This window comes from Mustela erminea, chromosome 1 (genome assembly GCF_009829155.1).
Source record: "Mustela erminea isolate mMusErm1 chromosome 1, mMusErm1.Pri, whole genome shotgun sequence".
Lineage (NCBI taxonomy): Eukaryota > Metazoa > Chordata > Mammalia > Carnivora > Mustelidae > Mustela > Mustela erminea.
The window spans coordinates 98,988,763-99,013,061 of NC_045614.1; the positions used below are offsets into that span (position 1 = coordinate 98,988,763).

The 24,299-nt window shown below is 39.4% G+C and overlaps 2 protein-coding genes across 5 annotated transcripts in view; both read right to left on the bottom strand.

The window, feature by feature from the left end:
• Positions 1-6,787, bottom strand: part of KPNA1 (karyopherin subunit alpha 1) — a 74,414-nt gene extending 67,627 nt beyond the window's left edge. The window contains exon 1 of the mRNA XM_032334962.1: positions 6,592-6,787. The gene's annotated coding sequence lies outside the window, so the exon portion shown is untranslated. The remainder of the gene's footprint in view (positions 1-6,591) is intronic.
• A 13,320-nt stretch (positions 6,788-20,107) lies between these two features.
• The window catches only part of PARP9 (poly(ADP-ribose) polymerase family member 9), a 31,587-nt gene continuing 27,395 nt past the window's right edge, over positions 20,108-24,299 (bottom strand). For all 4 annotated transcript variants that reach the window (XM_032334988.1, XM_032334982.1, XM_032334985.1 and 1 more), the window contains one exon: positions 20,108-20,507. In XM_032334988.1, the coding sequence (XP_032190879.1) occupies positions 20,128-20,507 (380 nt within the window). In that variant the 3' untranslated portion in view covers positions 20,108-20,127. The remainder of the gene's footprint in view (positions 20,508-24,299) is intronic.

Genomic DNA, 24,299 nt, shown 5'->3' on the forward strand with positions numbered 1-24,299 from the left:
AAGCCTAAGCACCTGCAAAGAAGCTGATTCACAATGTCCACAAGCAGGAGTCCTCACAGTACTCCCAATAACCCTCTGAAGGGTTAGGGAGGAAAAAACCCAGAAGGTTAGCTGGAAGTCTACAAACCAGTCATCACAGCCAGATTTCCTCCCCCACTGCTCCGAAGTAAGCAACCATCCCTCCTAACCCTACAATTGTGGAGATTACTCTGAAGAAACCAAACTAAAGAGACTCCAAAATGGAGGTCTCCAGTACAGGTAAACTGGGAGTGATATGCCACACAGAAAACAGGATTACAAGAACACAATGAACAGCGAGAACTCCAGCTCCTTTTCTAAGTTCTCAAAACATAGCAGCCAGGTGTACATAACCTCCCCTCAAGGGACTGGAGGCTCTCTTTCTCAAGGAAACTGACCAGCCCAAGAAAAAGACCTAATAGTGTCCCCTCCTCCCATAAATGACCATCTTTAATAAGCCGCACCTACAGAATTTTCAGTTCAGTTTTGGCACTTCACTCTTAAATATGAATGGACAGCCATATATGATTATGGCTGGGGAAAGCCTCTATACAGAAAAGACCGCAATAGAAACAACAAAAAAAGGAACTTAGAAGAAACAGAACAAAGAGGGAAGAAAAAACAAAACTTAAAAACTATCATTAAAATCTTCAAAAGAATTATAGTGTCTATGAAACAATATAAAGATACTATAACACAGAATGAGTTCTAAGAAATAAAATGTAGATAGAAATTAAAAACTCAATAGAAAGGTTGGAACATAACACTGAGGAAATTTCTTAGGAAGCAGAACAAAAAGACTAAGTGATGGAAAGAAGGGGGGGGGGGGGGAGAAGATTAAAAGAACAACCTATGAAAGGTGCCTAGGTGGCTCAGTCAGTTAAGCATCTGCCTTCAGCTCAAGTCATGATCCCAAGGTCCTAGGATCAAATCCCCCATCAAGTTCTCTGCTCAGCAGGGAGTCTGCTTCTCCCTCTCCCTGCCATTCCCCCTGCTCGTACTTTCTCTCCCTACCAAATAAATAAAATCTTTTAAAAAGACTTAAAAAAAAATAAAAGAACAACCTATGAGTTCCAATACCCAAATAATACAAATTCCAACAGAGAACAAAAGAACTGATGAAGAACATACTATCAAAGAAACAAGGTATCAAATTTAGAATATCCATTCAAGGAAAGACACTACAGACAAAATTAACAGAGAGACAATATCTTAGAGAAGATATTTTCCAAGCCTAAAATCAACAGACCACTCAAAATTAACCTCCACAAGGAATTTCTGCAAACCAAAAAGAAAAACAGCAACCCAAAGGAAAAAGAAACTAAGGGCAAAACCGACAGTTTTCAAAAGGGAAAACCTGAATGAATTCAAGAGGTGCTCAAACTCATTAGTAATCAGAGAAGGTAAACTGAAGCAATGAGACACCTACTTTATATCCATCAGACTGGCAAATACTAGAAAGTTGAATAAAACCAAGTACTGACAAAGATGTGGGCAAACAACACCCTTCTGAAGTTCTAGTGAGCACATAAATTAGTGCTCCCTTTCTATGACCCAGGAATTCCACTCCTAGGTATATATACCCCAGAGAACTTTTCACACAGGTCCATAATAATATACAACTAAGAGTATATTTACTACAGTGTATTTCTGATGCCAGCAAGGTGGGACAGAAAAAAATGTGGTAGATGCATATTATGGAATTATATTATATACAACTATATGTACACAAAACAGAACAGAAAGCTCTCCAAAACAATGTTGAATAAAAAAAATAAGAAACAGAACAAGGTCTATAATACATAAACTAAATACATACACACAGACACAAAATACAACATATTTCACAATGATTCAATGATTCACATAAATCAAGAAACATATCAATCACAATGCAGTGGATACCTGCTAAAAAGGGCAATGGGGAAGTAGGGCTTAGAAATGGAAGGAAAATTTAAAGAACCCTGTACAGCCTCATGATAGTACATCAAGAACTGAGAAGCATAATTAACTTTAAAACCCTTTTTACCTAAAGTCCAAAACATAATAAAAAATGTTTTTCCAGAACTAAAGGACATAAGCTTCCAATTGTAAGCACCCATGGAGTTCCCTTAAATTAAACAAAATAAAACCAAAAAACCCTACGTAGGCACATTATCATTCAATTTCAGGGGTTAAAAATAATATCGAAAAGTTTCTATAAGATGGCAAGGTCACAAACAAATAATCAGAATAGTTTTGGATTTCAACAGCAACAATGGAATGCAAGAAAACAAGCTATGACTTCCAAACTTTTTAAGCCTACAATTTTATACCTAGCCAAATTATTGATGAAATGGTAAGAGAGAATGGAGATTTATTTCAATCATGCATTCAGAAAGTTTTTACTTCCCAGGTATCTTTTCTCAGGAGGCTAAAGAAAATATGGGAAATAGAAGACCCATTATAGGAGAAAGGCAAAGAGAATTTTAAGAGTGATGTAAAGAGAAGTTCCAGGGTAACAGGTGGCAAGTAGGCCTAGAAAATAACCAGTCCAAACAGCAATAAAAGCACGGCAAGTTCCAGGACAGCTATCTCGGGAAATGAAGGGAGGGTAAAAAAAGGTATTAACTCCTGGAAAAACACAAACTGGTTAACAGAAGAAATGACATCATAATAAAGTACATGGTGCAACTATGAATATTTACATGGCTATAATACTGTAAACACTTTGAATATTGACTTAATAAAGAACTATGTCAATTATACTGGGAGGATGGGAGAGGCAATGTGTACAGAGGAAAGTCAACAGATAACACCTGAAATTGCTATATCAAGAAAAAAACAGAAGCAAATTATTAATTAATATGAAAGTAAACAGCTTAAAAAAGAAAAAGAGGTAGGGGCACCTGTGTGGCTCAATCATTTAAGCATCTGACTCTTGATCTCAGGGTCATGAGTTCAAGCCCTGCATAGAGTTCCACACTGGGCATGGAGCCTACTTTTTTATAAAAGGGGCTGGGGGGGAGGGTAGGCTCTAAAAGTGCAGGGGCTGGGACAAGGGACAGTTGTTTTTCATACAGTATTCTAATTAAAAACCTGTATTTTTTTTAATGGCAATATAACAAGGACTTGAACAGTCTTTCTTCCCCTGTTAGCAAATTAGATCTTCACAGTATCATTTCATGATGCTAAAAGAACAACACCTAGTTTGTTCTGCTCTAGAGAGTGAACTGCAAACTAAGACAAAAACCAAGCTTCAATGGTTGATGTGAACATAGTACAAATAGCCCTGTCTGAATTCCAGCTCCATCACATACTATGTGAAATAGGGCAAGTTACCTAATCACGCTGTACATGAAACTACCTCCTCAAAGTGGTTTTGCAAGGATAATTAAGTGAAAATACTTAATGTAATGCCTGATCCATCAATAGATGTTAGTCCCTCATGCCTGTCTTTCTGTTCCCTAGCTACAAGCCCCCATTCTGGCCCCAAGCTGCCTTGTTGGTCAGAATACAGAGACTCATGGACTACTCAGCACATATCCCTCCTCACACTGGAAAATCAATCATGATGAGTAAGCAGACTTATCTTTGTATATGAAGGGCAGCATTATTCTTGTTATGTGAAGAAGATTATCCCTATTATCCACATTCTGGATTATTGCCTGCTTTCAAGAACTGTCCTAATTAATCTACCTCACTAGGTCAGAAACATTTTATCACTTCACAGTTCTTTGTGGAGTTTTAACAGCTAAAACAAAACAAAACAAAACAAAAAACAGAACAGTAGGTTCCATCAGTCTTCATCCCTGCTCTTCCACTGCAGGACCTCAAAAGTTTCTAATGCAGGCCCCCCATTGGCCAGGGGCCACCTCCTGCTTACTGCAGCAAGAACAGAATGAAATCAGCCCCAATCAGCTAATTGAATTGTTTACCATTTCCAACGTTTTCTTCCATTATTATGGCTGAATTCATAATATCTGCAAAGTACAGCAATCTTATAACAAAGACTTTGAGTAATAGGGAATTACTTTTATCACTAGGTCAGTCACTTTTACTTGCATGACCCAAAGTCTTAAAACTGATTTTATACAAAGTATTCTCACATATTTCTAAAAACAATCTGACAGACTTAACACAAACATCATAAATCATCATGACAATCATTAATTTAACAAACACTATGCTAAAACAACTGAAGCTAAAAACAAGGTATAATCCTTAATCTCAAATGAAAGGGAAAAGGTAGAAACTAAATTGAGAGCAACAGAGAACAAAGAAAATAGACCAGGAAACAACTGACAGAAATTCCAAACTATCTGGTATAGTTTATAACAGTTGAGGCTAAAGAAAATTATAAAAACAGGGGCGCCTGGGTGGCTCAGTCATTAAGCATCTGCCGTGGGTTCAGATCATGATCCCAGGGTCCTGGGATCAAGCCCCACATGGAGCCCTACATTGGGCTCTCTCTCTCTGCCAAATAAATAAAATCTTAGAAAAGAAAAGAGAAGAAGAAAGAAAGAATATTATAAAAATTGGACACAGCTCTGAACCTCCTGACAGCCAAAGTGTAAAGAGCAAGAGGAGGGCTTACAAAACACAAATGACCTAATAAAATCAGTCACTTGTTTAAAATAAAAAAGTGTATCAATTTGTCTTAAAAAGAATTTGTCTCTAACTTATCTCCTTTATAAAGACCAATAAATAAATGAGAAAGTGTCTTGGATGGCAATGAAGATTTTTTTTTTGTCCTTTATTATGTACCAATCCTAGATAAAAGCCAATGCCCGTAATATTAAATCACAGGTCTATGAAGAGGACCTAAGTAACAAAATGCAAGTATACTGACTTCAGGAGAGGTTTTTACTTCTGTCATTTAGTTTATTCTATGTTTTTACATGTTTTGTTTCTCTACTAGACTGTAAATTCCTCAAGGCTCATGTCTGATTCCATCTGAACTTCCTCTGCTGTTTACTATAGTAAATTATAGCTCAATTATAAAGATAAAATGCCATGCATTTAATACATATATTCATTACATTAGATTATCATTTCCATGACATAGTAAAGTGTTTTGACCAGTTGTGTCCCTAGTCTCAGCACAGTCAGTATTTACTAAATGAACAAAAAAAAAAAAAAAACAGAACGAAACATGAAAGAAGAGGAGAGATTTTTATTTATTTTATTTTTTTTAAGGAATAATTCTTAAAATGGCAGTAATCTTCGGTTCTAAGGCTGGTTCCAACAAGAGCTACATAACCTTGCGTAAGTTACTTTTCTGGCCTTCAAAGTTTTATCGGTAGAATCAAATAAATTAACATCTACTTCAAAGTTACCATGAGGATTAGATGTTTTACTATACCTAAGGGATTCAGCACAGTATCTGGAAAGGAGGGCAAATTTCATTCCTTTCTCTCAAGTCCTCCATCTTACAATCAGGTATACACAGTGCCCTCCAAGAATAAATGATTTCAGTAAAACTACAACAGACTTCATTATCACTTTCCTTTGAAAAGTTAAAATTAAAAAACAAAAAAGTTAAAATTTCATCTCCTCAATTTTTAAGGAGGAATAACTCCTGAACCCGTTTCAAAATATTGCAAACACAAGAACAAGTTACTGTCAAGAAAGAGCCTTGAAACAACAAGAGAGGGGAAAATCACTTACTCATCTACCGCTGAGAAAGGGGTTTTGAAGAAACTGTTTCTTAAAGAAAAAGAGGACGGGGAAAATTAAGAATAGAGTTTATTAGCATGTTCTAGAAAAATAACTTCAAAATGTTTATTCCGAATTTAAAACCTAAAAACCCCACAATTCTGAAATCTTTCCTTGAGAAGTGGCACATTAAATACTTTCCTTCCAAACGACTTCCCTGACTCCAGTCATCCTTGGGTTTTCGCCTCCCATTTTGCGCTTCATCTCATACTTCGCTGTTTCCCTCGCATCACCCCTCACACTCTGAGCAGACGAAGTTCAGTCATTCCTATAATTACCACACCCCGGTCAGCCGCTTCAGGCCCATGTTGTTATGACATCTGTAAACTGCAGTCGTCCCTCTCCACCCCCGCCCCTCTCCCTCCCAACCACCGGCTCCGGCTCGGGCTCTAACTTGTGAATTCCCGAGACCGTCCCTTCCAGCCCGGATCAGGATTTCCACCCGCGCCCCCCGCTCCCTTCTGCCTTAGTCCCAGCACTCTGCGCTGCCCACCCCCGCCTCCCGCCCGCTCACGCCCGGCCGCCGCGCAGACTCAGCGCTCGCCTCCTCTCCGCCCCGCTGCCTCGGCGCCCCGCAGTCCCCAACGCCGGTTCCAGCCCCGCCGCCGCCCCGCCCCGCCTCGCCTCGACCGGCGTTCCCGATGGCAATCACACCAGCGCTCCCCACCCCCACCTTCCCCTCCGCCGGCCGCGCGGCCGTTAGGACAGCCGGGCCCGTGACGCACGGACGAGCCGCGAGCGCCCGGGCCCTGGGACTCGAGCTCGAGGCCGACCGGCGCCCGCCCTCGCCCCGGGGCCTCTCCCGGGTCCCGCCGAGGACTGCCGGATCCGCCAGCGGGAGGGGGAGGGGCTGGAGCCACGGGGCCCCGCACTCACCAGGTTCAAGGCAACCGATCCCGGTGCCGATGCTGGGGTGAGGCGCTCGCTCGCTAGCCGGCTCGCCGTACCTCTCCCGCGCACAAGCTCCAACAGCCGGCCAGCGCCGGTGCTCACCAGGCCTCGCTCTCCGCCGCCGCGCACCCAGCCGTGAGACCCAGCTCAGCGGGCGTTCGCAGAGCGCCTGCGCGCGGGGGCCGGCCCGCACGCCTGCGCGTTTTCTTCTGCTGCCCCGCTGCAGAGGCTGCCGGGAGTTGTAGTTTTCCACCCGTCTTTCACGGGAAGTCCTAGCGGCTAGGGGGAAACCGGTGAACAGCGGGGGATCGGGAAGGTCTCGATGAGGAGATCGACAGTCAATGGCAAAGGTTGCAGAAACGCGGTGGAGTGACCACAGGACGGTACTTAGGTTGAATTGCAAAATTATGTGTACAATTATGTCTAGGTGAATTGATCCTCGCCTCATCTGCCTATAACTAGCCTCTAACAGAGCTTGTACCTAATACACATTTATTGAATGAACGATGGAATGAATGAAGGCTGAGGGAGTATTGCAAAAGTGTCAAAAGTCAATGCCTCGTGTCTAAAGCATTCACAGGCAGCACGTGTGAAAAGGCTTCTGGGTATTTTGTTGCTGTTCTCTCCCTTCCCTTTTGCCTGATAACGTATGAGAAGTATCAAAAATAATTAAGAAATTAAATAAAACATAAATCGTTGCTTCACTCCCAAGTGCTCGCAAACAAATTTTGGACAAATAATGTTACCGTTAAATTTGATGGAATTCTTTTTGAACACTGCTTTCCAAAGAGGAAGGACTGAAGCCAACCAAACAGAGGTCACAGAATAGAAAGTCTCACATGTGACATGGTTTATCAGATTGATTTAAAACACTGACAGAGAAGCAACGTGGAAGAAATCTGGTAGCTTAATTCATTTACAAGTGTGGGAGGGAGGACCACTCACTACCTGAATCCTAGGCTATGAAATATTCATTTGTCCTGCATCTCTTCCTGCAGCATCAGCATTCTCCATTGGTGGATGGTATGTTTTTTAGGATGAATTCAGTGTGAGCAAGGGGACTGGGGAAAGGCAAGGTGTTCTAAGGGAGAAATTTGGGGGCAAGTATACCTGACCACAGCTAAACTGTGGAGAGATCACTTTATTCCAGTCAGAACTAAGATTATTCAGAGCTGGGCTTTGGTCTTTGTGAAAACTAGATTTTTTCCAGTTCACCCTTACTCCTAGCTGGGGGCCTTCTTCCTTGGCCCCGCCTCTCTTTCTGGGCCCAGCTTCCTCAGCCCCATGAGACAGCCAAAAGCTCTCCTCAGTTTTTCAGCCACTGCTTTCAGACTTAACAATCACCTCAGGTGGAAAAGTGATGGCAAATGTCAGGCTTTCCTCTAATGGTTTCTGTTTTCTTCCAGATCTGGGACACACAAATTCTCACTGTCTTTTTTTTTTTTTTTTTTTTTTTTTTTTATTATTTTTTTATTTTTTTTTTATTAAAGATTTTTATTTATTTGTTATATATATAGAGAGAGATACAGAGCGCAAGCACAGGCAGACAGAGTGGCAGGCTAGAGGCAGAGGGAGAAGCAGGCTCCCTGCGGAGCAAGGAGCCCGATGTGGGACTCGATCCCAGGACGCTGGGATCATGACCTGAGCCGAAGGCAGCCGCTTAACCAACTGAGCCACCCAGGTGTCCCAAATTCTCACTGTCTTGGTGGCTCCTCCATGCATTAGTGTTTTTATATTTTGTCCAGTTATTCTCAGTGCTGGGAGGATTTGCTCGACAACAATAGGCCATTGATGAAGCAAAATTCTTATATATATGTTACTTCTACAAAAATGTTATCATACGACACAACAGATTTTATTAATGAATATTTCTCTGACTTTATCTTTTTGTAGTTTGAGAAATTTTAAAATTGTAGAAGAATAATTTTGCTATTCAAACAATACTGCTATGAACGTTTTTGTACACATCTTTGTGTGTATAAAGAAACTGCTAAATCCTAGGATATTACATCTTTAATTTCACTAGCCGTGGTAGGCAGAATTCTAAGATGGCCCCCATGATCTTTGTCCCCTAGTGTTGTGGTATTAATCCCCACCCCTCAAGTGTGAGTGGGACCTTTGACTTAATTCCAACCAATAGAATATGGCAAAGATAATCGGATGTCAGTCCCATGATTACATTTCATCTTAGCAGACTGGGACTAGACATGCTCCTACTGGGCTTGAAGAAGTGAGATGTTATGCTGTGAGCTGCCTAAGAAGAGGGTCACAAGGTAGGCTTCTAGGACCTGAGTGCCTCCAGCTGACAGCCAGTAAGAAGCCAGGACCCTCAGTCCTACAACCAGGAGGAAATGAATTCTGTCAACAACCTTAGAGAGTTTGGAAGTTACTCTTCCCCAGGCAAGCCTCCAGATGAGAAGACAGCCTGACTTATACCTTGACTGCAGCTTTGTGAGACCATGAGCTGATGAAACAGTCAAGCTGTGCCTAGACTCCTAGGACACAGAAACTGTGAGATAATATGTTTTAAGCACTAAGTTTCCGGTAATTTGTTACACAACAATAGAAAACTAATATACTAAATACTGCTAGATGATTTTACAAGGTGGCTTTATCAATTTATACCCCACAAGCAATATATTAAGATTCTCTTCTCTAAACATCTTGCTAACATTTGGAAATGTCTGGCTTTTTAAAAATTTTTTGTCAATCTGGTAGATGTAAAAATAAATAATAGTATAATTATACATATATGTTATTACTTTAATATAAAAACATGTATTTACTTGAATTTATATATACTGTTGTATTTCTTTTCTGAGGCATTAATGCTGTTACTTAAAATAGCAATAGGACTAGGTGAAAGTGGCAACTAGTAATAACAGGAAGACTAAATACAGTTAAGCAAATAACATATGTGAGAAAATTAAAACAATTTTTGAAAGAGGGGGAGGGGCAGAGGGAGCAAGAGAGAATCTTAACCAGGCTCCGTGCCCAGTGCAGAACAGGACATGAGGCTTGATCTCACAATCTTGAGATCATTATCTGAGCTGAAATCAAGAGTTGGGCATTTAAAATTTTTCTTACTTTTTTTTTTTTAAGATTTTGTGTATTCATTTGAGAGAGAGAGAGAAAGCACATGCACAGCACAAGTTAGGGCAGGGGGCAGAGCGAGAGAGGGAAGCAGACTCCACTGAACAGGGAGCCTGACACAGGGGTTGATCTCAGGACCCTTGGATCATGACGGGAAGGCAGACACTTAACCAACTGAGCGACCCAGGCACCCCAATATTTTTATAACATGATTATCTTTATGTTCTTTTCTGTCCTCTGATACAGCAATTTATTTTAACTGTTTTAACTCTTTTTTGCATATTTAAATTTTGCGGGCTATGTTATTCTATATTCTTTTTTTTTCTTTTCAGCGTAACAGTATTCATTGTATTATTCTATATTCTCTCAATGAAAGCGTTTGAACACAGAATACTTAGGATTTTATTTATTAGCACTGCACATTTCTAAATTGTAGGGTTTTGTTTCCAGCTCCCTAAAGTGTCTACCTACTTCGTATCTACAGACTTGCTTTGGTAAGCCAGATGTTTGTCAGTGAGGTTCTTTGCCTCTCTAAATTAACCAAGTAAGTTACCCCTATCCAAAATGCTCATTGTTCTAAAAACATTCTGAAGCACATTTTATGTCATCATACGTTAAACCTATCTTTCCTAGAGAAAATGATTTTGAAGCACAAAAGTAATTTAAACTTGTGAAATTGAAGTTAGCTTCCAAGTAAGTTTACAGTTTCAATAAAGACATTTCAAACGTTCTGCTAAACTTGGTTGCCTTTTTTTAGAGACTTCTTTTTTTCCCTAAGATTTACTTGTTTATTTTAAAGAGAGAGAGAATGTGTGTGTGTGCAAGCAAGGAGGACGACCAGATGAGAAGGGAGAGAGAGTCCAAGCTGACTCCTCCCAACAGGGCACAGAGCCAGACCCAGGGCTCCATTTCAGGACCCGAGATCATGACCTGAGAGGAAAGAAAGAGTTGGGCGCTTAATCAACTGTGCCACTCAGGTGCCCCTCTTTAGGGACTTCTTAAAAAGTTTTGAAATAATTTATTTCCCCCCAAATTCATCTTTTTCTTTTTATCTGTTGGAGTTTTGACTCAATCTAACATAACACTGAATAACTCAGGTGCAGTTGGTTCACCTTTTGCTAGATTCCTCGTGCCCTCTTCAAGGATTGTCAGACAGTTTTAAAGAACCAGCATGTTATTTCTGTTTCACTGTAGTCCTCTCCATTCTCATCCTCAACATATTTCCAAATTGAAGCAGGACATTCTTCTTGTTTTATACTTTGAAAATAAGATTTTATGGCAGACCATGATTTTAACATGTTTTCTATGGCTAGCAACAATGATAGTCATTTTTTTTTTCACTTTTTTTTTTTAATATTTAATTTATTTTTTTTTTTTATTTCCAGCATAACAGTATTCATTATTTTTGCACCACACCCCGTGCTCCATGCAATCCGTGCCCTCTATAATACCCACCACCTGGTACCCCAACCTCCCACCCCCCCGTCCCTTCAAAACCCTCAGATTGTTTTTCAGAGTCCATAGTCTCTCATGGTTCACCTCCCCTTCCAATTTCCCCCAACTCCCTTCTCCACTCTAAGTCCCCATGTCCTCCATGCTATTTGTTATGCTCCACAAATAAGTGAAACCATATGATAATCATCTTTTATATATACATATATTATATATATGTATTTGTATTTATGTGTGTATATGTATACATATATATGCACATATATATGTATGCATATATAAAATGTGGTTTTATTTATTTACTGACTTATTTTTTAAGTAATCTCTATACCCACCTTGGGGTTTGAACTCACAACCCTGAGATTAAAGTCATGTGCTCTACCCACCAAGCCAGCCAGGCAAACCCCATTGACAATCATCTTGTAGGCCCATGTTTCAGGTAGCTATCTCCTTCCATTTCTATAAAGTCAAAATTTAATTAAATGCTTCTGCACATTTTGAGGAAACTGAAATGAGCAACTACTTCCATTATGGAAACCTCTGTTTCCCAGGTAAGAAAACCACACCTTTTTTCTTTCTTCTTCTTCTTTTTCTTTTTTTTTTTCCCCAGTAGTGTTGTGTATAAGGTGTTATGCAGATGAGATTGTTTCATTTTCTTTGGAAGTTTAGAGACTGAACAGAATTTGTCAAAATTAACATTTGTACTGAAAACAGATAAATGAGCCAAGTCTACTTTGTCTTTGGGCAAAATAGAACACCCTTTGTTTTGTGTGTGTATGGTTTCATTTAAAATCTTAATCAACATTAGGAAGCCAATTTGAAACTCCCATTTTTCAGGTCAAATTGCCTTAGGAGCTAGAGGGGAGTTTTATTTTGTTTTGAATCAGGAAATGTAACCTTATTCAGTTCCATAGAGCAGTCAAAGGTACATACATGCATGCGCACTGGTTCATGGGACACCCCAAGTTGATTCCGCAGCTGCTATTTTCAGCTGCGCATTGGTGTCTTTGAGAAGCTAAAAACTTTTGACTGATTCTGGAGTCCTTGTCTCTATTATCCCAGATTTGGAAGATGCGGTCTCCCTATGCACTTTCACAGCCTCTTCTCCAGAAGAGCCAATCCGAAATTCTTCTCTGTGTAGTGCGCAGTATGCCTTATTTCTGTTTGTTCCCTCCCTAATCCAGTTATACTGTCTTCCACTGGTCATCGACATTACGGAGTTGTTTAGCTTTCTTTTACAGTGATGTCTGGGTCATGCTGCTCCTGCTTTAACCATAAAACATGGTCACTACATTGACAATGTTTAAAAAAATTCATCTTGTATGAGGCACACCAGTTAACCCACAGGCAAAGCCAAAGATAGACTGCTGATGCTTCTGACTACAGTGCACTTAAACTGCACCCTTAACTCAGATCCCTCAGAATGATTTAACAGTGGATGACGATTATCATAAACTGCAAACCATGGTTACCAGTATCAATGGCCAGGGGGAAAAAAACACCAGCAGTAACTACAGATGTCAGAGAATCTATGCTTTATCTATTTGACACTCAAAGCAGGGTGGTTGCTTTCAGACCCTATTTTTTGGGCTGTTGTATGGATGGATTTAGTACTTTCCCCCCAATCTTCCACACCCATCATGGATGAGGATTCTTTGGTGTGTCCTGCAAGGCTTTCCCAGGATGTGGGAATTTTTGGAACCAAAACCTGGAAAGACAGGTAAATCAGGACACTTGTCACTCTTCCCTACCTGTATTGAAGTCAAATGAATTCACTTCATCTAGCTGGTATCCCTATTCCCCAACCTGATGTGAGTGCTGGCAGATAACTTTCATCTGCCCCCTTTTCTGAAGAAGTATAGGCCTCACAGGAGCCAGCTTGCTAGAAGGCTCCTACTCCTACCCGCCAAGGACGGACGGAGGCCAATAACTGACATCACTTCAAAAGACCAACTGCTGTTACAATGTTCAACTTAGTTTAACAGTGCAGTTTGTGCCCTAGTGATTTCCCTCAGAATTATACTGAAGATCATCTTCAACTGAAACCATACTCCTGTTAGCTTTCCCCCTGCCCTTTGCTGCCTTTAACCCCCTATTTCCGAAAGCAGTCCCCCAATAAGTCCCTTGAGCAAGAATCCCCATCTTAGGCCCTGTCTAGACCTAGAACAAGATCCAAATTTATGGTTTTCCATGTTCCTAACCAGTTGTCTAAGACCATTTATTGAGACTGGTCCATTGTTTTCCCAGAAATCCATAGTTTTTACCTCTGTCATTCATATATCTACACACTCTCAGAGCTCTATGCTAAGAAAAGTATGTATGTAGTCACATGATACTTAGAAAGTGAGAAGAACTAGTGAGCAAAAATGTAAGCATCAAATAGCCAGTTTTGACTTGATATGGAAAACTTGAATAAGAAATCAACTGTATTCTGTATCATGCGAATTCTGACTTTTGAAATTTTTTTTTTATTTGTTTGTCAGAGAGAGTGAGAGCACAAGCAGGGGGTGTGTCAGGCGAAAGGAGAAGCAGCATCCCCGCTGAGCAAGGAGCCTGATTCAGAACTCGATCCCAGGACCCTGGGATCATGATCTGAGCCAAAGGCAGATGCTTAACTGACTGAGTCACTCAGGCTGAGTTCTGACTTTTAAATGGCACTTAGCTTCTAATTGGAAATATCTGCTGCAAAATTTTATAAATGTACCATAAAAATATTGACACCATCAAACCTGCAATGTGAAAAGTTATGTCATAAATATTACAGAATATATAATTTTAATAGTATATAATAGTATATATCTATAGTATATAATTTTTATAATATATAAACTTGAGAGATATATTTCTCAAATAAATATACTTATAAATTTATATGTATTTTATATATATTAAACTAATATCCATTAGAGAGAGATATATTTGAGATATATATGTATGTGTATATATATCCAAGTATTCTCAAGTTTCTACATGGACATAGGTCTGTTTTGGAGCTTTCTATTCTAGCCAGTTGGTCTGTTTGCCTATTCCTGCACCAATAACACATCATAATTACTATAGATGTATACAAATCATGATATGTTATAGTCAAATGACCTCTACTTCGTTTTTCTTCTTTAAAATTACCTTGGCTCTTCCTGAGCTTTTAGATTTAAGATAAATTTGAAAATTGCTCCATCAATTTCTATGAAGAAAATGTTATGGTTTTGATTGAAAGTATATTGATAAGATTTATTTTTGGAGAATAGAAATTTTTATTATATTGAGTCTCATTTTTTATGACACTATAGTATATCTGTTTATTTAGGTCTTCTTTATTGCCTTTGAATAATATTTTGTGATTTTTTAATGGAAGTTTTATACATCTTTTGTTAAACTTATTTCTAGTCCCTCTATTTTTTTTGATATTGCTATTGTAATAGTAAAAAAGTCATTATCTTTATTCTCATGTATAAGAATGAAATTGACTTATTTAAAACTTCTATTTATAACCTTACAGAATGCTCTTATTCATCCTAATAATTTGTCTCCAGATTTCCTTGGATTTTCTATAAACAATCATATTTCCTGTGATTAATGACATTTTTATTTTACCACCACTAGTTATGTTTTTCATTTGTATTCTTTACTGTGTCGAACATGTGTCCTAACTCATTGCGGAAGGTTAATGGTGATAGAAGACATCTGTTGTCTCACTCCTGATTTTGTAGGGAATCATTCTAATGTTTTACCATGAAATATTATGCTTGCTCTAGGTTTTCAATATCTTTTTATGAATCGCTTATTAAGTGACTTTTCTCTGTATATTGAAGAGAGCATACTCTTTAATACACTTATATGGTGAGTTACACTAGTAGATGTTCTTAAATAATCATTGCATTTCTGAAATAAACCCAACTTGACCATGATTTACTTATTTATACAGAACTGAATTATATTTATTAACAGTTTGAGATTTGAGCTTTATGCATCTATTTACATAAATGAATCAGACTGTATTTTTCTTATAGACACTGGTTGTCTATTTTTGCTATCAAGTTTAAACTAGCCTTGAAAACTTCATTGGGGAATGTTCTCTCTTATTTATTAAAATTTTCCATTAAGATTTAAGATTTTATATGAAATTGGAATTATCTTTTCTTTGAAGATTTGGTAGAAGTCACTAGCAAAATCATCTTAGCCTATTGTATTTGTTTACTTGGTAGGTAAAACTTTAATTGCCAATTCAACTTAATTTTTTAAAGATTTTATTTATTTATTTGACAGAGAGAGAGAGAGATCACAAATAAACAGAGAGGCAGGCAGAGAGAGAGGGGAAAGCAGGCTCCCTGCTGAGCAGAGAGCCCAGTGCAGGACTCGATTCCAGGACCTTGAGATCATGACCTGAGCCGAAGACAGAGGCTTAACCCACTGAGCCACCCAGGTGTCCTGATTCAACTTATTTAATAGACATTAGAAAATTCAGGATTTCTAGTTCCTCAGTCAATTGTGGCAGTTTGTATTTTTTTAACAAAATCTCTACTTTTTCTAAATTTTCAACTTATTAGCACGAAATTGTTTCTAGTATTATCTATTATCTTATTACCTTTAGATCTCTAATGTATTTTAGTTACATCCTTTTTTATTCCTCAAATTCTTTATTTGACTTTTTTTTTTATCAATCTTACCAAAGATTTGTCTATTTTTAAGAATCTTTACAAAGAGACAGTTATTGACTTATTTATTTCTCTCTGTTGTATGTTTTGTGTCTATTTCATTATTTTCTGTTTTTAACCTTTCAAGTTTACTCTGACTTTCTTAAGATGGATGCTTAGTTAATAATTTCTACCTTTATTTTTTCTTAATACAACTTTAAGTTTATAGATAATTTAAACACTATTTTAGCTTTATGTCACAAACTCACACATAGGCATGTGACCAACTCAGCCTTTATGTCTAAGCTCCATCCCTGCAAACAGTCACCCTTTGGCCATTCTTGATGCAGACTGTGGGATAATCCACCTCAAGAGGACAGACCCAAGAAAGAGACTCAATTTAGGCCGTGGAAATAGACTTGGAGCTGTTTAGGCAGGAAATTGGGGGGGTTCCAGCTACCTAGTAGGTGGTTTAGAAGTGAAGTATTCAGGCTTCAAATGGATATACTCTCTTGACCCTATAGACTACTCACTTTGTAAAGATGAGAAAACCTAGAGGAAGGCCAGAGTGGGGCCCTCTCAAACTAGAGGTTCAGGTCAGGGCCTCTCTTGTCCATATTCAAAGACAGTACTGTATAAGACAGGAAGCAAGCTTTTTTCAAGAGGAAGAATGCTGCCACAGAAATCAAATAAGAAAAGGAAATAAAAGTTATCCAAATTGGTAAGGAAGAAGTAAAACTTCAACTATTCACAGATGATATGATATTATATATGGAAAACCCTGAAGAGTCCACTAAAAAACTATTAGAACTGATAAATGAATTCAGTAAGTTTGCAGGATACAAACTAAATACACAGAAATTCACCGAATTTCTATACACTAATAATGAAATATCAGAAAGAGAATTCAAGAAAACAATCCCATTTGCACTTGCATCAAAAGGAGTAAAATATTGGGGCACCTGGGTGGCTCAGTGGATTGAGCCTCTGTCTTTGGCTGGGGTCATGGGCTCGGGGTCTTGGGATGGGCCCTTAACCGGTTCTCTGCTCAGCGGGGGCCTGCTTCCCCCTCTCCCTCTGCCTGCCTACTTGTGATCTCTCTCTCTCTGTCAAACAGATAAATAAAATCTTTTTTTAAAAAAAGTAAAATACCTAGGAATAAATTAAACCTAGGAGGTGAGAAACCTCCATCCTGAAAACTATAAAACGCTGATGAAAGAAATTGAAGATGACCCAAACAAATGGAAAGATATTCCATGCTCGTGGATTGAAAGAACAAATATTGTTAAAATGTTCATACTATCCAAAGCAACCTACACATTTAATGCAATCCTTATCAAAGTACCAACAGCATTTTTCACAGAACTGGAACAAATAGCCCTAAAATTTATATGGAACAACAAAAGACCCTGAGTAGCCAAAGCAATCTTGAAAAAAAAGAGCAAAACTGGAAGTATCACAATCCCAGATTTCAAGATATACTATGAAGCTATAGTAATCAAACCAATGTAGTACTGGGAGTAGAGAGCCCAGAAATAAGCCCACAATTATAAGGTCAATTAATCTTCCATAAAGGAGGCAAGAATATACAATGGGAAAAAGTCTCTTCAACAAATGGTGATGGGAAATACTGGACAGCAAAATGCAAACAAATAAAACTGGACTGCTTTCTTCTAGCACACACAAAAATAAACTCAAAATGGATTAAGGACCTAAGTGTGAGACCTGAAACCTTAAAAATCCTAGAAGAAAGCATAGGCAGTAATTTCTTTGACATTTTTCTAGATATGTTTCCTCAGGTAAGGGAAACGAGGGCAAAAATAACCTATTGAGACTACATCAACATTAGATGCTTCTGAGCAGCTAAGACGGTGGCATAGCAGGAGGACCCTATGCTCTTCTTGTTCCTAGAGCACAACCAGATAACTATCAAATCATTTGGAATATCTGTAAAAATGACCTGAGTACTGACAGAACAAATTGCACAACTAGAGGGAGAGAAGAGGCCACATCGAGGAAAGTATGAAGTGCAGGGACATGGTGTGGGAAAGAAACAAAATGCAAAGCTTCTGCATGGCAAAGGTAACAATCAACAAAACTTAAAGGCAACCTACAGAATGGGAGAAGATATTTGCAAATGACATATCTGATAACTCAGGATCTAAAATATATAAAGCTGCATATATATATATATATACAACTTAACATCCAATAAAGCAAATAATCCAATTTTAAAATGGGCAGAAGTCATGAATAGACATTTTCCAAAAAAGACATACAGATGACCAACAAACACATGAAAAGATGCTCAACATCACTTCTCTGGGAAGTGCAAATCAATATCACAATCAGCTATCACTCGTTCCTGTTAGAGCGGCTAAAATCAAAAACACAAGAAACAATTTGTACACCTGAAAGTCATATTATATGGTATGTTAACTGACTGGAATTTAAGTAAAAACTTTAAAAATTTTTTAAAAAACACAAGAAACAACAACTGTTGGCAAGGACGTGGAGAAAATGTACCCTCATGCAACGCAAATTGGTACAGTCACTATGGAAAACAGTATGGAGAACAAAAAAAGATAATAGTATGAAGATTCCTCAAAAGATTAAATATATAATTGTCAAATGATCCAGTAATTCCACTATCGCCAAAGAATACAAAAACACTAATTTGAAAAGATATATGCATCCCTATGTTCATTGCAGCATTATTTACAATAGTCAAATTATGGAAGCAGCCCAGGTGTCCATTGATATAGATGAATGGATAAAGAAGATGTGGTGTATATATATACACAATGGAATATTACTCAGCCCCCCAAAATAATGAAATCTTGCCATTTGCAACAACATGAATGGAGCTAGAGCGTATAATGCTAAGTGAAAGTCAGTAGGAGAAAGACAAATACCATATGATTTCACTTATATGTGGAATTTAAGAAACATAACAAAACAAAACAAAAAACCGATAGAAACCAAGAAACAGACTATATCACTATAGAGAATAAACATGGTTACCAGAGGGGAGGTAGGTGGGGTGGGAAAATAGGTGAAGGGGATTTAAAAAAATTTTTTTTAAAAAGGAGGAAGAACACTGGTTACAGTAAGGTGAGGCAGAAGAAGTATTCTGTGCAAAGAGAAGAGGGTCAGGAAATTTGGGGAATATAGAGAAATATGGGTTTCAGAATAGGCAAGAGATACCTGGTGAGATCTGTTGGCCTCTATAGGACTTTGATGTAAAGTTTGGGCAAAGTCACAGAGGATTCAGCCTTTATAAGTACTATTCTCTGCATCCCTCATTCACATAACTCTTATAAATACTTCAGGTCTCAGCTAGAGTTTCACTCTCTCTTCTTCCTCCCAACCCTTGATTAATTTATCCCCTCCCTCTTAAGTTTTTTCAAAGGATCTGTACTTTCTCTTTGGTTATACTCAATCACATAGCTGTCTTTCTGATGATTCAGGCTGAAAACTTTCTGAAGACATTTGTCTTGTCCTGCATCATATCCCCAGCATCCAGAAAGTGACTGAAACTCATCTAGTGATCAAGAAATATTTGATGAATTAATAAGTTGGCCTTGGGGCACCTGGGTGGCTCAGTTGGTTGAGCGTCTGACTTGATTCCAGCTCCAGGTCCTGGGACTGAGCCCCACGTCAGGCTCCATACTCAGCGAGGAATCTACTTGAGATTTTTTCCCTCTGCCCGCCCCCTTGCACTCATTCTCTCTCTCTCTCTCTCTCTCTCTCTCAATAAATACATCTTAAAAAAAATAAATAATTTGGCTTCATGATGCTTGAGTGGTATTGCCTGATATGGTCGAATCCAAATAGGGTATCAGTAGAATATCAGCATTTTGCTGTCCTTCCACTTTGAATAATGTCATTTTACACAGAACTTTTCAAAGCCAGTTACTCAGACAAAGTTTGTGTATTTTAATATGTAAAACGCTATATAAGATTTTCTGGAAAATCTAAAATCACCCAAGTGTTACACTATCATTTAAAAAGGCTTGGATTATATACTAGAAATTCCCCTTCATCATATGCAAAACATTTTTGCTGTTACCTATAGTAAAACAGATGAAAGGACAATTTGAAGGAGAGCGAACAGACCTGAGAGTGTTTGGGTTGGGATCTACCCATCCCAATCCCAAGAGGTAAAGACAAAGATAAAAGAACCAAGATGCTAGTTTGTGCTGGGTCCCTTCAATAACCCAATTGGTCCACATGGACAACCCATCTGACCTATTCAGACCACTCTCTGACTCACTACTGGTCATTATTTGGAAAGTTCCTCCAAAGCAAGCACATGGCACTTGTTAAAATGATGTGGAATTTAGTCAACAGAGCTACCCCTTGAGAATCTTGCTCTAGGCTGCTGTGAAGACCACATCCTTGGTCTTGACGAGTAATCCCGTGGCTGTACATGATCCTGGCTGCAAGTCCACAAATACTGGGGCATAGCCTGAGTGTTACTAAAGATAACAAAGGTTTCAGGGCTGGAGACATTGTCAACCACACTGTCATGGTAGTCTGTGTCTCCAGGACTCAATGGTGGGGGAGTGATCTGTAACTGATGACCCTGACAGAAGGAGCCTGTGAGTACTTCAGCTTCAAACACGTATATCAGTTTGTCTGTGGCCGATGTTTCCTTGACCCGGTATGCTAGGTTTTTCAGGCTCTTGGTGAAGTATATACCAACTCCATATTTTTGGTCTGAGAAGAGAAAAAGAAGTTAAAAGATTATTTAGGATCTGATGAATCATATTGCCTATGTGGGTACTACTATGCAATCTCTCTCTAGTCCTCTAAGTAATCACCACCTCCGGGTCTCAAGTCCCTGTCTGAGGCAAAGACACCTAAAGTTGTCCTACTGAGGCAAATTATCATTGATGTCATCAGCCTAATAACAGCTTACGTTTATATACCTACTTCCCTTTTTATTTCCTTTCCTCCCTATTTTTTTCTTTACATTTACTTCAGATTTAACCGAATATTGTTGCAGGCTCACGAGCAGCACTGAACAACAAAAGTTCAATGTAAGCATATATGTAATTTAAAATTTTCTAGTAGCCACATAAAAAAGTAAAAAGGAACAGGTAAAATTAATTTAGTAATTTTTATTTAATCTGTGTTATCCAATATGTTACCATTTCAACTTGTAATCAATATAAAAAATTATTAAGGAGATATTTTACATTCTTTCCTTGGGTAGTGGTCTTTAGAATCAGTGTATATATTGCATTTAAAGTCCATCTCAATTCAGATTAACCACGTTTTAAGTGCTCAATAGCCACATGTGGTCAATGGATACCAGTTGAACAATTCAGCTCTCGGGCTTCTAGAATAACTAAGACATCCCTGTTCTCAAAAATTCACAAAGGGAAATCCCCACATGTAAACAGGTAAAGTACAGCACAGTTTTATGTAAAGAGAAAATATTTTGAGATAAAAATCAAAGATTTCTTTCCTGGAATTTTCATCTTGCTCTTGGTTTTTCCACCCATTGAGTTCTTGCTACTCATTATATTGGGGCAAAAAAGATAAAGCTTATAACAAAGTCAACTGAACACACACACACACACATTCAATTATATAATTTTTTAAAAGATTTTATTTATTTATTTGAGAGAGAGACAGTGAGAGAGAGCATGAGCGAGGAGAAGGTCAGAGAGCGAAGCAGACTCCCCATGGAGCTGGGAGCCTGATGCGGGACTCGATCTCGGGACTCCGGGATCATGACCTGAGCCGAAGGCAGTTGTCCAACCAACTGAGCCACCCAGGTGTCCCTCAATTATATAATTTTTAAAGAACTTTATTTTAGATAGTACAAGCAGAAGGAGGAGCAGAGGAAGAGGGAGAGAGAGGCAGAGAAGGAGGCTCCCTGCTGAGCACAGAACCCAAGATCATGGCGGGGGAGGGCTTGATCCCAGGATCCTAAGCTTGTCAGATGAGCCAAAACCAAGAGTCAGAGACTCAACTGACTGAGCCACCCAGGCACCCCAGATATCATATATAATTACTGTGGTTTTTTTAAAAAGATTTTATTTATTTATTTGACAGACAGAGATCACAAGTAGGCAGAAAAGCAGGCAGAGAGAGAGAGAGAGGGAAGTAGGCTCCCCGCTGAGCAGAGAGCCCGATGTGGGGCTCGATCCCAGGACCCTGGGATCATGACCTGAGCTGACAGCAGAGGCTTTAACCCACTCAGCCACCCAGGCGCCCCTATAATTATTTTTAATCAAAGCATAGATTATGGTCTTGAAAGGCTTCCTGGGAGAGGAAAAGGGTTTTCTGAACCAGAAGTCTAAAAAACTAAAGGATTCAGAGCGTGGAGTTTATGCCATATGTAACAGGAGAGAAGGATAAAAGATATTCTTAGAATAGTTTTCTCACTTCAAAATAAGTAAAAGTTCTTCCTTTCACCTGGTGTAAAGATAAGAATCAGAGAGGACATGACTAGAGCTGTTGGGACGCTGAGAAGGGACTCACTTCACTGCCCCACTCCCTCAAGAGAGCCTGAGGAGTCAAGATAGGGAAGAACTACAAGAATCTCAGAAAAACAGGGAGTAGGGGACTGCCAGAGTAGAAGAAACCATTGCCTGCCTCTACTGGGTGCAGCCCCCTCAGCTAGCCAGGCTGCTAAATGGAAAGCAGCGATGGCCAGAGAAGATGTCCACAACAGGTGAGGACTGCCACACAAGACCTTGCATTTCAGCTTGGAGGATGTGCACACTCAAACATTTCCCGCTTTGCAGGAGGGGCACAGACAATGGCCTAGAAAGGAACTCCCTTGGTATGAAAACCGGAGTGCCCTGTGAAGACACTGAGAACAAAGGGCAACATAAGCATAGGAGGGCGCTAATGACCAAACCCCAGGGTGGTTTTTCTAGCAGAGGACATCAGAAGACAGAGAACAGACAGATGCAGAACCAGACCATTCTCTCCACAATGCCTGTCCCACCCTCTAAAGCACTCTTAGAAGAGAAGAAGGAGAAAAAAAAAAACTTGCAGGAACTGAGTTTAAACCCCCAAAGGACTGAGAAAACTGAAAATGACGGAGTTCATCTCGAACAGTCAAGATGGGATTTTTCCACATCTGTGGACATGGGGGCAGGAAAAGTAGGTAAAATTCCATTTTAGAGCTCATAAGGAAGATAGGCTCCATAGCTGAGTTGTGTGGAACTATAGATTTTTGTACCCATTGGAGTTATAGATGCGGTAACATGGGAATGTAGGACATGCGGGAGCACAGAGCAGAGAGCACTCCCTGGGTGCAGGTGTGAGGGAACGTGTCAACCAGGAGATGCCATTTCAGCTGTGTCTGGAAAAAGGAATAGGACTTTGCAGGGCTAAAAAAAGGGTGAGGGGGGAAGGCATTCCACATGCAAAGGCATAGAGGCATGAAATATCCAGCACATTTAGGAAACTCCAAGCAGTCTTTGGCTGACATGTGGATGAACACAGTGAGTGATGAGGGGGGAAATGATGGGGGAGCAGGGGAGCCTAGGTCCTTACATGCTCTGCCAGTGGGGCTGGAGTTTTACCGCGCAGGCAGCTAGGTAGGTAGATATTAAACAGGCATGTGTGTTTTTAGCATGACAATTCTGGAAGCAGAGAAAAGGATAGGTTGGATAGGGTTGTGGTTTTGAGGCAAGAAAGGACCTGGTCATCGTCTGGGCCCAGGGGAAGAAGAACAAAGGCCACAGGAATAGAGAGGTGAGGCTGGCTGAGAATGTTTCAAGAGGAAACCAGCAGGGCTGCGTGACTGCCTGAACCTAGAGTAAGAGGAAGGAGGAATGGAAGAAGATAACGTTTCCAGCTAGGAGACCTCATATATAGATGGTGATGGTATAAGCCAGGATAGGAGGTATGGGGGGGGGTGGCGGGTAAGGAAAAAGCACCTATTTCTTAGGGAAAAGTATGGCCAAGGAAAAAGTTCAGTCCAAGGTGATTATGGAATATCTAGGCAGAAATATTCCAAAGACAGTTGGAGATATGGACTTGCAGGTCAGGAGAGAAGAAGGGGCTTCGAGTTACAAATCTGTAAGTCATCAGAGGTAGGAATTGAAGCTATAGGTATAGGTGCAATCACCCAGGGGGACATCGTAGGGTTGGGAAAAATAAAAAGCTACCTTTAGAACTCCAGAAAACACCCAACAGATGGACTCACTAGATTATAAATTATAAGGGCAGGAACTCTGTGTTGTGTTTACTGTTGTATTCCTCCCACCGAGCACAGGGCCTGACTTACAGAATGTGCTCAAAAATGAATGAATGAACACAATAAAACACATTGCAAGCATGGAGGCTCCTTCTTGCTACATTTAGGCAAATTCTGCAAGCAAGAGATGAAATCAGAACTGGCTGGAATGTAAGCCAAGACAGAAAATATAGAAGCCCACTTTGCCTATAGTTAGCCATCTAAATTGACCGAGAATCCCATAACTGGGAAACTTGCAGGGGTAAAAAAAGAAATAAATAAATAAAGCCAAGAACCTTTGTACT